The 14,266-nt window shown below is 38.3% G+C and overlaps 1 protein-coding gene and 1 long non-coding RNA gene across 2 annotated transcripts; both read right to left on the bottom strand.

The window, feature by feature from the left end:
• Positions 1 to 143: 143 nt before the first annotated feature.
• On the bottom strand, positions 144 to 863 carry LOC306705688. Its single transcript, XR_013767347.1, has 4 exons — positions 838 to 863; positions 582 to 752; positions 343 to 368; positions 144 to 212 (listed from the first exon to the last, which is right to left on the bottom strand). It is a non-coding gene; the product is annotated as an uncharacterized lncRNA (long non-coding RNA).
• Positions 864 to 1,689: 826 nt separating this feature from the next.
• Positions 1,690 to 11,811, bottom strand: LOC306706063 (complement factor H-related protein 1-like; the record flags this gene model as incomplete). Its single annotated transcript, XM_079172974.1, has 10 exons — positions 1,690 to 1,815; positions 5,129 to 5,154; positions 5,719 to 5,883; positions 7,442 to 7,633; positions 7,757 to 7,936; positions 8,717 to 8,908; positions 9,774 to 9,965; positions 10,088 to 10,267; positions 11,048 to 11,177; positions 11,806 to 11,811. The coding sequence occupies 10 exons, from the start codon at positions 11,809 to 11,811 to the stop codon at positions 1,690 to 1,692; spliced, it is 1,389 nt and encodes a 462-aa protein (XP_079029100.1).
• Positions 11,812 to 14,266: the final 2,455 nt, after the last annotated feature.

Here is a 14,266-nt window from a genome sequence, read left to right as displayed (position 1 = left end):
TAGAGAGAGTAGTGATGAAATTCAAGACTTTATTGAGACCTTCATTTTGCAGCTTTAAGCATGCAAACAAGTTGCTCCTACATTATGTGGCCATTCACAGATCAATGTGACATAATGAGAGCACATTTCTCTCTCAAACGTTTCCAGACTGTTTTCAGCAAATCCAAAGGAAGCAGAATCTCCCCCTTGATGATACAGCCTTAGCAAGTATTCTGGTGAAAAGATTTTACAAACAAAAAAAATATTGTAAAATATATAAATGCATAATCATGAATGAATAAACAGTAGTAGTGCTTAATGTGAGACAATATCAGCGTAAACACAGAGTGACTTAACACTCACCAGGTTTCGTTCCCACTCTGTACAACCTGCAAACAATCACACAGCAGTGAATGTGGAGCAGCTTATTGACTCTCATTGGGAGGTGAAGTCTGTCTTATATGTGTATTATTAACATATCTATCGATTATCGTCAACACCAGTTTATTGTGACACCCCTAAGTACAATCATGGACACATCCATGAGTACAATGAGAAATCAGTGAAGTGCTGTAAAGGAATAATCTTAAAGTGATACTTACATTCGGAAAAGGAAATGTTTCCATTTCTGCACAGGACCACAGAATAGTAATAGTTAAACTGGAAACGCTTTTTCACACATTCCAATTCCACCGTCCCACCATCTCTTATGAATTTAACTCCATCATCTATGAAGCGAGAGAAGTGACGAGTGTCCACTGAACAGAAGCTGGCTGCACAAAAGAAACAAAATTTTTTCACTTTTTCCCTCCAGTCAACTTCTCTAACAGACCTTTAGAGGTGACTTTGTTATTTTACCTTTGCAGGTGGGTGCTGTTGACCACGTGCCATCGCTGTAACACTCCACTCTCTCTCGACCCACTAGTTCGTAAAACGTAGCGCATTGGTACCGCACAAACTTTTCCCTCTTTTCCACAACATCGCCATTTGGAACTACGGGGTGTTTTACACAGTTGTTGACTGAAATAGAAATAATTAAAGTTAATGGAGGTTTCTGGAAACAAATATATTTTAAGCTGTCAAAGCAAACTTATTTTTTTAATTTCATCACACATCATGATTTCCCCAACGTTTCACTGAGTAAAATTTGAAGATAGTAAGGTTGTACTCGCAAGAGAAAATGTAATTATCCTTTACATTTATGTTATATTCTTTATTCATATCTCATACAAATGAAAACCTACCTCGCCCCTCAAGCTGATGACTGAATTTACATTATGGACCAAGTAGTAGAGGTGATTGACAAAAGGTTCAGTGGTGATTCTTCTCTATTCTTTTTTACCACTTGGAGGCAGCAGAACAACACTGACATATTATCACCTAATATCAGTTTGCCTATTTACGCACACAGCAGACACAACATTAGCAATAATTTGGAGATGTTAGTAAAGTTTTTTTTTTGTTTTTGTAATGCACCAAAAAATACAGCATTGTGTGAACAAAGGCAATCAAGAAGAATGCTGTTACGAGTAAACAGTTATTTTCATCGTTTGATAACAGTTTAATAACTAATAATGATTAAGTTTAATAAACTATATATTCACCATTTATTAATTATGTTTATTACAGTGTTACCCCACTTGCTGCACACTGGGCCTTCAGTCCAGTTTTCAGCGATGCAATAGACAGATTTCTTGGCGTCTGCTCCCTCTACAGTATATCCATCTTCACATTCATACTGCACTCTTGTATCTGCAGCAAAGGAGTCCTGATATCCCTGATGAATGATGACGGCATGGGGGATTTGAGGGGGCTCTCCACAAGCGCCGATACTTTCTGAAAAAGAAGAAAGAAGAAGAGGCAAAGGATGAGTGATTACTTGGATTGGTGGAGCTGGTGAGGATTCAAAGGTAAGAATTAATGGTATTGGTTTTACAGCTTGCTGGTGTAAAACATCAGACTTACTCTCACAGACCGGCACAAAGGACCATATTCCATTGATACATGTGGTTGTGACATTATGGTCTTTGGCGTCATATCCTCCATTACATGTTATCCTGATTTTGTGCCATCATTATACCAACCACTTTGGGTTTCTCTGTATTTTGCGTTGGGTATATCTGGTGCAATGCAGGCTTTTTCATCTGAGGGGGATAAAAGAAACAAACATGTTACCACGGTGGCTGTCTTCAACATCTTTTACTTTTGATTTATTACAGCAACAAATATCTTAAAAAAAACTTTATGTGAAAGGGAATGCTCCACTGCCTGGAACCTGAATGAAAAATCTGAATTTTCAAATAGATTTAATTCGTGGATATAAATAATGAACACCATCATTCAGAAATGTAAAACATAGTTTTTAATCTACAGTGTCTTAAAGCTACAGATAGAGGACTCAATTACTTTAAAGTGTGATGATCAGGCATGTGACTCAATAGCAAGTATCACAGGAGAGTGGAGTAGAGGGCAAAGATCTAAGTTTACTGAACCTTGATTCACAAAAGCAAAGCAGGCAGTACACGGAATTAACACAACAACAAGTCAGATACAACAGGTTAAACAAAGAAACAGGCTACACTACACTACTACTAAAAACACTGGAGAGCTGGTTTAGTGCAGGAACGAAGACAATCTGGCAAATGAGTGTGAGCAGCTGGGGTATAAATACTGGGAAGTCTGATAAACTAAAGACACACAGGTGAGGAACAAAACAGGTGGAAAACTAGACAAAGGCAGGGAAAGAAAGCAAATTAAGAAGCATCGGTAAGTGAATACAAAAATAGAACAGGAAGTGAAATTAACAACAGTTCATACGAGTCGTCACATGAAGTATTTATAAAAAAGTGAAAAAAACATGAATTCTGACAGTTAATGCTGAACAACAAGTCCGAAGGCTTTCTGCGTCTCAAACACTTACCTATACATTGTGGTTCTGGAGACCATGTGCCATGTTGACACGTGCTTGTTGCCCACCAACCCTTCACTGTAGGTTTGCGTCCATCATTGCAGGTATAGGTCAGCGGTGTTTCATCAGAATAAGTCTCTTGCTTTGGAGAAAAGAAACCACCATCCAGCCTGGGAGCACTGCACGACGGTGTTGCATGTTGTGCTAAAATACAATAATAAGCAAAATTATTCTACAGTGACATTTATTTTCAACACATATCAATGGTTCTTTGTGAAAGTATTCAATATTCTCACCATGAAGTGCTCCAGGAAACCAAATCAGAAGACCAAATCCAAGATATCGGATGTACATTTTTGTCAAGAATGAAATCATCCCACGACAAAGTAGAGCTAATATAGCCGAGTCCAGATCAAAACCAGTTAATTATTATTGGGGGCATGTCTCCAAAATGTTTGTGGAGTAAACACTCAGGCATCATGCGGTTGCTCTGGAGCCAAAAGTAAAAAAGGGCAAAAGGCAAATATGCTTTATGCACACGTGTAAAGAAAAGAAGAACAATGAACTCAATTATTTATTCATCCAGATCTTAACAGAATATCTAAAAACACATATCTTATGTTACATGATTCAATCAGATACATTTTTTTATTAAAGAAAGAGCTGTTCAGCGCAAATACTTTGCTTTGGTGAAATCTTTGAAGTTTTCTTACATTTTGTACACACTTCATATGTAGATTGAATAATCTCATGCAGTATGAGTGAGTTACCTCCATCTGCTCCTGTTGGGTTTAGATTGTGACAGATAACTCTCCGTTGGAAAAATACGGAATGACACATGCATAATGTTTGTACTTTTCTATGATGCTTGGTAACTGAAAAACAGACTCTGCAACTGTCTCATTATAGCCGTGAGCTGTCAGTCCACAGAATGCCTCTGAAGACAGATAACATTGAAGTTTGTTTCAAAGGAAGATAAGGGAGGACTGGTACAAACTGGTTCAAACCGTCACCATACCCTGTTATGGAGATTGTTTATCACTGTGTATAAAAGACAGAGACTGAGTGACAGATGTCTGAGCAGCAACTTGACGCATAACTGTATGTGGTACAACTCTGCTCCTTCTTGCAAGAATAAATATCCTGATTATTGATTTCAAACTTGGTGTCGAGTAGAATTTTTCTAACACTCTCTTATTGTCTTGACACAACTTAATATTATCTTGAGATAACAAGAACATTTTAACATGTTACAATCAGTCCTCATTTTATGAGAAGTCAACTTTGTTTACTCTGTGCTAAGTGCTGTTTAGCGCATGTTAGCATGCTAACACGCTAAACTAAGATGGTGAACTTGGTAAACATTATACCTGCTTAGCATTTTATCATTGCGTTTATCATGCCATTGTGAATATGTTAGCATGCTGATGTTAGCATGTAGCTCAAAGCCCTCTGTGTGCTAATGCTAATGTCAGAGACACTGATGGCTGTAGACTCCTCTTGTTTATCGATCCATATATGTGTTTACCTATCAGCAGGTCATGATTAAATTGAATCGGTAAAGTTATGATTCTGTCAATGAACAATCATGAATTGTGCTTCTGAATCATTGTTGTTTCGGCAGCCACAGATCTACCTGTAGCATTTCAAAGATACATGTCAGACAAGCTATAAATGTGTTTGAATAGTTGTGTTTTCTGTTTTTAAAACGTATTTAGTTAAGAAACCACCATGAAGCATTGAAACAGACAATGGACAGAGTAGTCTGTCGGTCCATGTGTCTGCATATATCAATACAAGAAGAGTGAATACGTACTGATATAGCCAATGGGTCAGTTAAATAATGCAAAGATCTCTGTTAAGATTTCTATAGTGAACATTTTATTCAGACTACTGTAGACCAAATAAATTAAATTTGTATCCAAAGTATAGGTCTGGTTATTAGTGCATTAAGAGTTACAATCATAAAGATACAAGAGAATGTTAAAGGTTTAAAGAAAGTCAAATACTAATGTGACTGATGACATGTTTTAGGTGTAGTTGTTTTCTGGTGGAGACTATTTCGGGGAAGGTCGTCGGTCCAGCAGTGATTCCTCTGCTGTGCTTTACTATCTGCAGCGTGTCTGGTTACAACACAGACAATAAGCAATAATGAAAAAAGTTAATTAATTCACACAAAACCACTAGGTGTAATAAATGTTAAGAAAGAGTGCTCCAATATTAAACACACACAATACTTACATAGTCAATGCTATGATAATAACAACCTAAAAAAACAAAACAACAGCAGTGAATACTTCAGTCGTTACTCAGAGAAACTTTGTTGTAGAAGTCTGATTCACTAAAGACATTCTTGCCATTCTCCTCTCCCGGTCTGTTCATTCACTTGTTTTCTAACTCTCCTGTCATTTCACACCCTGCCACTCCTGCAGGAAACAGGGTATTATCTCAGAGTGAAAGATCTTTCTTGTTGAAGCTATAATAACTTCATCAGGTGTGCTTGTGAGTATTTTCACGACCAGGATGGCGTTTGTTGGATTGAATCAAAATAAACTACATGTTCAATCTAATAAAGGAACATGTTCCCCAATGCAAGAGTGTGGCTCACTGACGTGTTTTTAATGGACTTTGGACAACAATTGAGCTCTGTGGCACAGAGGAATAACAGGAATTAGTCTTTAGCTACACAGACAAACACTTTTTTTCTTCTTGGAACTAAATGATTTAGATGTAGTTAATATTCAAATGCTGTATGTTATCTGGCAAATAAACTGCTGAAATTAAGAGCATTGTGGCAAATTAAAATGTAAAGAGCATACTTATATACTTACACGGGCTAGAAACCGTTTCTCGATTGATGCACTTAACACGGAGGCGGAGGTATGGACTCGAATTACAATTAAAGAACTTCACCTCTCCTTCCTTCATATATGTAACTCCAGACAGTGTTAAACTCTGCCTTTGCGGATCAGCAGGATCCAGGATACAGAACACTGCTACAAAAAATGAACAGAAAAAAAACGTAAAACTGTAATTCTTTGGGATGTATGGTTGATAGATTTGGTGAATAGCAAATGTTGGCATTGCCTTGTTTATACCTTGGCAGATGGGTAGTTCTGACCAGCTGCCATTGTTGTAACACTTCATACATTATTAATGACACCCCTACAAATTATTTAGATATTGAGTATCAGTGGCGGGCCGTCAAGGCCTGCAAAGCCTTCTCTGCTGGCCTAAACAGAATATAGTTATAGCTATATTATCATTTAATACTTTTTCTTAAATACGCTACATGTATTATAATTTATAAAAATATTTTTCCCATTATCTTATTTTCTCATTGCACAGCTACTGTGCTCCTCAGATGCTCTGCTTCCAGTGCAGCTTGTTTTAAGTAGAGCTTTTATCCAATCAGATTTCACCTCTGTGTCTCTAGGTAAGAAGAGAGGCCCGAGGCCTGCAGACTCACAAGTGAATCCATGTGCAGTTTAAGTAAATGGGGACGATATTGTTGATTGTCATAGTCTTCAACCAGTCAGATCATTAGTTTGACATGTTGGGCGTATTCTTTGACGTGCCAGAGCGGCTAGCTGGCCTAGATGTACGTGATTGGTCAGTGGGCTAGCCTGACATGTTCGGCGGTGACAATCCCAATATCTGCTGCCTCTGTGGAGCGGACATTTTCAGCCCTCAAACGCATTAAAACCTATTCAAGAAATACAACTGGGGAGGCTTGACTGTCTTCACTGGTGTCCATGAATCGAGAAGGACTTCTAACTGGAACTAAAACGCAGGGATGTACTGAACAACCGTGAGATTAAACTCTTTGTTAACAAAGAAAGAAGGATGGACTTTGCCTTTAAATAGTGAACAGCAGCTCTGGTAAGTTAAATGCGTTTGTTTTTACATCTGCAGTAGCTTTAATATGCTTGTATATATATTTATTATTTGTATGAAGATGGATTTTTGTTTGGTTTAACTTTAATATGTGATAGGAACCATTGTTACATCCAATTTTTGCTCTGGGAACATATTTAGTTGATGCCAGTGTTGCCAACTTGGCGACTCTCTCGCTAAATCTGGCGACTTTCCAAACCCTCATGGCGACTTTTTTTGTCAAAAGCTACTAATGACACATCTAGTGACTTTTTCTGGTGTTATTGGAGACTTTTCTGGTGACTGTGACGTTAAAGCACGTACGTTCTGCACTGTCGTGAACGAGCAGTGGGAGCTGCCGTGAGCCCCTCCGCCGCCCCAAAGCACACACAGGCCCCTCGCGCTGCAGTCAGAGCAGAGAGGAGACGCACTCTATCTATAGGTGTTGGCTATATTTTGACACGAAACACGAAAACGAAACCGTAGCTGTGTTTCAGCTTCAGGACAGCAGTGAAGGCCCAGGTATAAAATGCACGGCCCGCCACTGGTCTAACTACATTCCTATGTACATTATTTCAGCATGTGGAGAAGGCCTGCTTTGAGATCAGATAATTATCTATTTTGCATTCAAGAAAAAGTATTTTTAGCACTTAAAATCTCAGCACATTGCCCACTTACTGCACACTGGACCTTCAGTCCAGTTTCCAGCGATGCAATAGACAGATTTCGTGGTGTCTTCTCCCTCTACAGTATATCCATCTTCACATTCATACTGCACTCCTGTATCTGCAGCAAAGACGTCCTGGTATCCCTGATGAATGATGACGGCATGGGGGATTTGAGGGGGCTCTCCACAAGCCTCGATACTTTCTGAAAAAAAAAAAAGAGGCAAAGGATGAGTGATTACTTGGATTGGTGGAGCTGGTGAGAATTCAAACGTAAGAATTAATGGTATTGGTTTTACAGCTTGCTGGTGTAAAACATCAGACTTACTCTCACAGACCGGCACAAAGGACCATATTCCATTGATACATGTGGTTGTGGCGTTATTGTCTTTGGGGTCATATCCTCCATTACATGTTATCCTGATTTTCTCTCCAGCTTTATACCAACCACTTTGGGTTTCTCTGTATTTTGCGTTGGGTATATCTGGTGCAATGCAGGCTTTTTCATCTGAGGGGGATAAAAGAAACAAACATGTTACCACGGTGGCTGTCTTCAACATCTTTTACTTTTGATTTATTACAGCAACAAATATCTTAAAAAAAACTTTATGTGAAAGGAAATGCTCCACTGCCTTGAATCTGAATGAAAAATCTGAATTTTCAAATAGATTTAATTCGTGGATATAAATAATGAACACCATCATTCAGAAATGTAAAACATAGTTTTTAATCTACAGTGTCTTAAAGCTACAGATAGAGGACTCAATTACTTTAAAGTGTGATGATCAGGCATGTGACTCAATAGCAAGTATCACAGGAGAGTGGAGTAGAGGGCAAAGATCTAAGTTTACTGAACCTTGATTCACAAAAGCAAAGCAGGCAGTACACGGAATTAACACAACAACAAGTCAGATATAACAGGTTAAACAAAGAAACAGGCTACACTACACTACTACTAAAAACACTGGAGAGCTGGTTTAGTGCAGGAACTAAGACAATCTGGCAAATGAGTGTGAGCAGCTGGGGTATAAATACTGGGAAGTCTGATAAACTAAAGACACACAGGTGAGGAACAAAACAGGTGGAAAACTAGACAAAGGCAGGGAAAGAAAGCAAATTAAGAAGCATCGGTAAGTGAATACAAAAATAAAACAGGAAGTGAAATTAACAACAGTTCATACGAGTCGTCACATGAAGTATTTATAAAAAAGTGAAAAAAACATGAATTCTGACATACAGTTAATGCTGAAAAACAAGTCCGAAGGCTTTCTGCGTCTCAAACACTTACCTATACATTGTGGTTCTGGAGACCATGTGCCATGTTGACACGTGCTTGTTGCCCACCAACCCTTCACTGTAGGTTTGCGTCCATCATTGCAGGTATAGGTCAGCCGTGTTTCATCAGAATAAGTCTCTTGCTTTGGAGAAAAGAAACCACCATCCAGCCTGGGAGCACTGCACGACGGTGTTGCATGTTGTGCTAAAATACAATAATAAGCAAAATTATTCTAGTGACATTTAATTTCAAAGAACACATATCAATGGTTCTTTGTGAAAGTATTCAATATTCTCACCATGAAGCGCTCCAGGAAACCAAATCAGAAGACCAAATGCAAGATATCGGATGTACATTTTTGTCAAGAATGAAATCATCACACGACAAAGTCGAGCTAATATAGCCGAATCCAGATCAAAGCCAGTTAATTATTATTTGGGGCATGTCTCCAAAATATTTGTGGAGTAAACACTCAGGCATCATGCGGTTGCTCTGGAGCCAAAAGTAAAAAAGGGCAAAAGGCAAATATGCTTCATGCACACGTGTAAAGAAAAGAAGAACAATGAACTCAATTATTTATCCATCCAGATCTCAACAGAATATCTAAAAACACATCTTATGTTACATGATTCAATCAGATAAATTTTTTTATTAAAGAAAGAGCTGTTCAGCGCAAATACTTTGCTTTGGTGAAATCTTTGAAGTATTCTTACATTTTGTATACACTTCATATGTAGATTGTATAGATATGTAGACGTGTTTTTAATGGACTTTGGACAACAATTGAGCTCTGTGGCACAGAGGAATAACAGGAATTAGTCTTTATTTACACAGACAAACACATTTTTTCTTCTTGGAACTAAGTGATTTAGATGTAGTTAATATTCAAATGCTGTATGTTATCTCGCAAATAAACTGGTGAAATTAAGAGCATTGTGGCAAATTAAAATGTAAAGAGCATACTTATATACTTACACCGAAGGCCTGCTTTGAGATCAGATAATTATCTATTTTGCATTCAAGAAAAAGTATTTTTAGCACTTAAAATCTCAGCACATTGCCCACTTACTGCACACTGGACCTTCAGTCCAGTTTCCAGCGATGCAATAGACAGATTTCGTGGCGTCTTCTCCCTCTACAGTATATCCATCTTCACATTCATACTGCACTCTTGTATCTGCAGCAAAGACGTCCTGGTATCCCTGATGAATGATGACGGCATGGGGGATTTGAGGGGGCTTTCCACAAGCCTCGATATTTTCTGAAAAAAAAAAAGAGGCAAAGGATGAGTGATTACTTGGATTGGTGGAGCTGGTGAGAATTCAAACATAAGAATTAATGGTATTGGTTTTACAGCTTGCTGGTGTAAAACATCAGACTTACTCTCACAGACCGGCACAAAGGACCATATTCCATTGATACATGTGGTTGTGGCGTTATTGTCTTTGGGGTCATATCCTCCATTACATGTTATCCTGATTTTCTCTCCAGCTTTATACCAACCACTTTGGGTTTCTCTGTATTTTGCGTTGGGTATATCTGGTGCAATGCAGGCTTTTTCATCTGAGGGGGATAAAAGAAACAAACATGTTACCACGGTGGCTGTCTTCAACATCTTTTACTTTTGATTTATTACAGCAACAAATATCTTAAAAAAAACTTTATGTGAAAGGGAATGCTCCACTGCCTTGAATCTGAATGAAAAATCTGAATTTTCAAATAGATTTAATTCGTGGATATAAATAATGAACACCATCATTCAGAAATGTAAAACATAGTTTTTAATCTACAGTGTCTTAAAGCTACAGATAGAGGACTCAATTACTTTAAAGTGTGATGATCAGGCATGTGACTCAATAGCAAGTATCACAGGAGAGTGGAGTAGAGGGCAAAGATCTAAGTTTACTGAACCTTGATTCACAAAAGCAAAGCAGGCAGTACACGGAATTAACACAACAACAAGTCAGATATAACAGGTTAAACAAAGAAACAGGCTACACTACACTACTACTAAAAACACTGGAGAGCTGGTTTAGTGCAGGAACGAAGACAATCTGGCAAATGAGTGTGAGCAGCTGGGTTATAAATACTGGGAAGTCTGATAAACTAAAGACACACAGGTGAGGAACAAACCAGGTGGAAAACTAGACAAAGGCAGGGAAAGAAAGCAAATTAAGAAGCATCGGTAAGTGAATACAAAAATAAAACAGGAAGTGAAATTAACAACAGTTCATACGAGTCGTCACATGAAGTATTTATAAAAAAGTGAAAAAAACATGAATTCTGACATACAGTTAATGCTGAAAAACAAGTCTGAAGGCTTTCTGCGTCTCAAACACTTACCTATACATTGTGGTTCTGGAGACCATGTGCCATGTTGACACGTGCTTGTTGCCCACCAACCCTTCACTGTAGGTTTGCGTCCATCATTGCAGGTATAGGTCAGCGGTGTTTCATCAGAATAAGTCTCTTGCTTTGGAGAAAAGAAACCACCATCCAGCCTGGGAGCACTGCACGACGGTGTTGCATGTTGTGCTAAAATACAATAATAAGCAAAATTATTCTACAGTGACATTTATTTTCAACACATATCAATGGTTCTTTGTGAAAGTATTCAATATTCTCACCATGAAGTGCTCCAGGAAACCAAATCAGAAGACCAAATCCAAGATATCGGATGTACATTTTTGTCAAGAATGAAATCATCCCACGACAAAGTAGAGCTAATATAGCCGAGTCCAGATCAAAACCAGTTAATTATTATTGGGGGCATGTCTCCAAAATGTTTGTGGAGTAAACACTCAGGCATCATGCGGTTGCTCTGGAGCCAAAAGTAAAAAAGGGCAAAAGGCAAATATGCTTTATGCACACGTGTAAAGAAAAGAAGAACAATGAACTCAATTATTTATTCATCCAGATCTTAACAGAATATCTAAAAACACATATCTTATGTTACATGATTCAATCAGATACATTTTTTTATTAAAGAAAGAGCTGTTCAGCGCAAATACTTTGCTTTGGTGAAATCTTTGAAGTTTTCTTACATTTTGTACACACTTCATATGTAGATTGAATAATCTCATGCAGTATGAGTGAGTTACCTCCATCTGCTCCTGTTGGGTTTAGATTGTGACAGATAACTCTCCGTTGGAAAAATACAGAATGACACATGCATAATGTTTGTACTTTTCTATGATGCTTGGTAACTGAAAAACAGACTCTGCAACTGTCTCATTATAGCCGTGAGCTGTCAGTCCACAGAATGCCTCTGAAGACAGATAACATTGAAGTTTGTTTCAAAGGAAGATAAGGGAGGACTGGTACAAACTGGTTCAAACCGTCACCATACCCTGTTATGGAGATTGTTTATCACTGTGTATAAAAGACAGAGACTGAGTGACAGATGTCTGAGCAGCAACTTGACGCATAACTGTATGTGGTACAACTCTGCTCCTTCTTGCAAGAATAAATATCCTGATTATTGATTTCAAACTTGGTGTCGAGTAGAATTTTTCCAACACTCTCTTATTGTCTTGACACAACTTAATATTATCTTGAGATAACAAGAACATTTTAACATGTTACAATCAGTCCTCATTTTATGAGAAGTCAACTTTGTTTACTCTGTGCTAAGTGCTGTTTAGCACATGTTAGCATGCTAACACGCTAAACTACGATGGTGAACTTGGTAAACATTACACCTGCTTAGCATTTTATCATTGCGTTTATCATGCCATTGTGAATATGTTAGCATGCTGATGTTAGCATGTAGCTCAAAGCCCTCTGTGTGCTAATGCTAATGTCAGAGACACTGATGGCTGTAGACTCCTCTTGTTTATCTTGTTTATCGATCCATATATGTGTTTACCTATCAGCAGGTAAATTCTAAAAAGTTAACATTGTTAACATCCTGACCAAGGATGAACCTGTATGGTGCCGTGAGGTTTTAGTTTAAACTCTAATATTGTATGTGTTATACATGTAACATTCCAGTAAATGTTGCAGCATTCGGCCGTGTTTCTTTCATGTCTGTTTACACAGATTTCAAAATGATTTCCAGGACTGCTGTGATCAGAGTTCAGTGTTATGAAATAGAAAAAAAAACAAGTCAGGCCAAAGCTCTGCAGTAAAAGAGGTTAAGTTCTGTCAAAAACACAACGTTGGATTATTAAACAAAAACAGATGAGGAAACATAATCAATATTATGTATTCACATAACTGCTATTGATATTGATGATTATGATGTGACCATACGATTTGTCTTCGAGCTCCATGTCAGTGTGTGATTGCCATCTGCTGGAGCTCTTCATGTGCTCTGCATCGCTTCGTCCAGTCGAAATCACACTGAACATGTCAGAGCAGCGTGACGTCTGCTACAACTCTCGAGCCTTTCTATCAGAGGGGAGACAGGGACATGCAATGTCTCAGGAAACACTTGAATAAATAAGAATATTACATGTATTTTTACAAATTGGGATATATATAACATGTAAAATTGTTTTACATTTGTTGTAATTGGTTTGTATTTATTTGTGGGTTGAACAATGTGTTTGTGAACAAAATGACTCACAAATTGTTATACATGTTTGTAGGTCATGAAACACATTTGTTTTTAGAAACCTAAGGTGTATAAAGAGTAAAAATTGTGGAAATGGGAGCAACTTGTTTGAAAAAAATCACCGAATATTTTTCATGCAGCACGATTCCCGATCAGGCCGCACGTTTTGATGTATTTTTTGCGGAGGTGTTGGCAACGCTGCGGGAGGAGGTGCGTCAAACTTTTGTACGGAAGATGGAGAAGAAGAAGAAGAAGGCAGCAGGATTGGAGTCAGTGTGCTGTTAGAGAGAAATTCCTCAAGCAAAGGTCCCGAACATCACAATAATGTCTAACTTGCGCTATGAGTTAGTCCCATATATATTGAATTAGCCAACAGTTGTAACAGCTGTAGTCAACAACTGACTGTCAAATCAAAAAAAGAAAGTTCTATTGAAGTTTAGAAAAGATTCCCTCTCCTCACAAACTCACAGCGTTGTGAGCATGCAGGCTGAAGGACAGCAGCAGAACTCTACCAGGCGGCTACAGACCTGGCGTTCTTAGAAAAGTACACCCTCACCCCTCAGCCCGCCAACATTGTCCACCCCGTGAGGCCCGATCAGATGCTGGACCCCCGAGAGCAGTCCTACCTGGGCACCCTGTTGGGACTGGATTCAGCTTCCTCCGTGCAGAACATCTCTAACTCTGATCTCACACACTGACGCTGCTCAGCAAAACCTGGGAAGGCACCGTCAGTCCAGCAAACTGATTTAAAAATAAGAACAGAAGCTACAGTATTCACCACTAAAATATACTCACACTTCAATACAGAGGATAATTATGCAAAATGATTACGTTTAAGACAAGCATGGGATAACCTCTTTGATGTTCAGCCTGATCTCAGGAAATTCACACCTCATCGTCACCAAAATATATATATTCATGTGGTATGTATGTTCAGTTTTCCGATAGCTGATGTTTGATCATCTCTGGTTCAAACTGAGTTATGGTTGCACAGAATAATTTGG

The sequence above is a fragment of the Pholis gunnellus genome (genome assembly GCF_910591455.1).
Source record: "Pholis gunnellus genome assembly, chromosome: 14".
NCBI lineage: Eukaryota > Metazoa > Chordata > Actinopteri > Perciformes > Pholidae > Pholis > Pholis gunnellus.
Note: the sequence above shows the minus strand (reverse complement) of the source record. Positions and strands in the feature narration are given on the sequence as shown.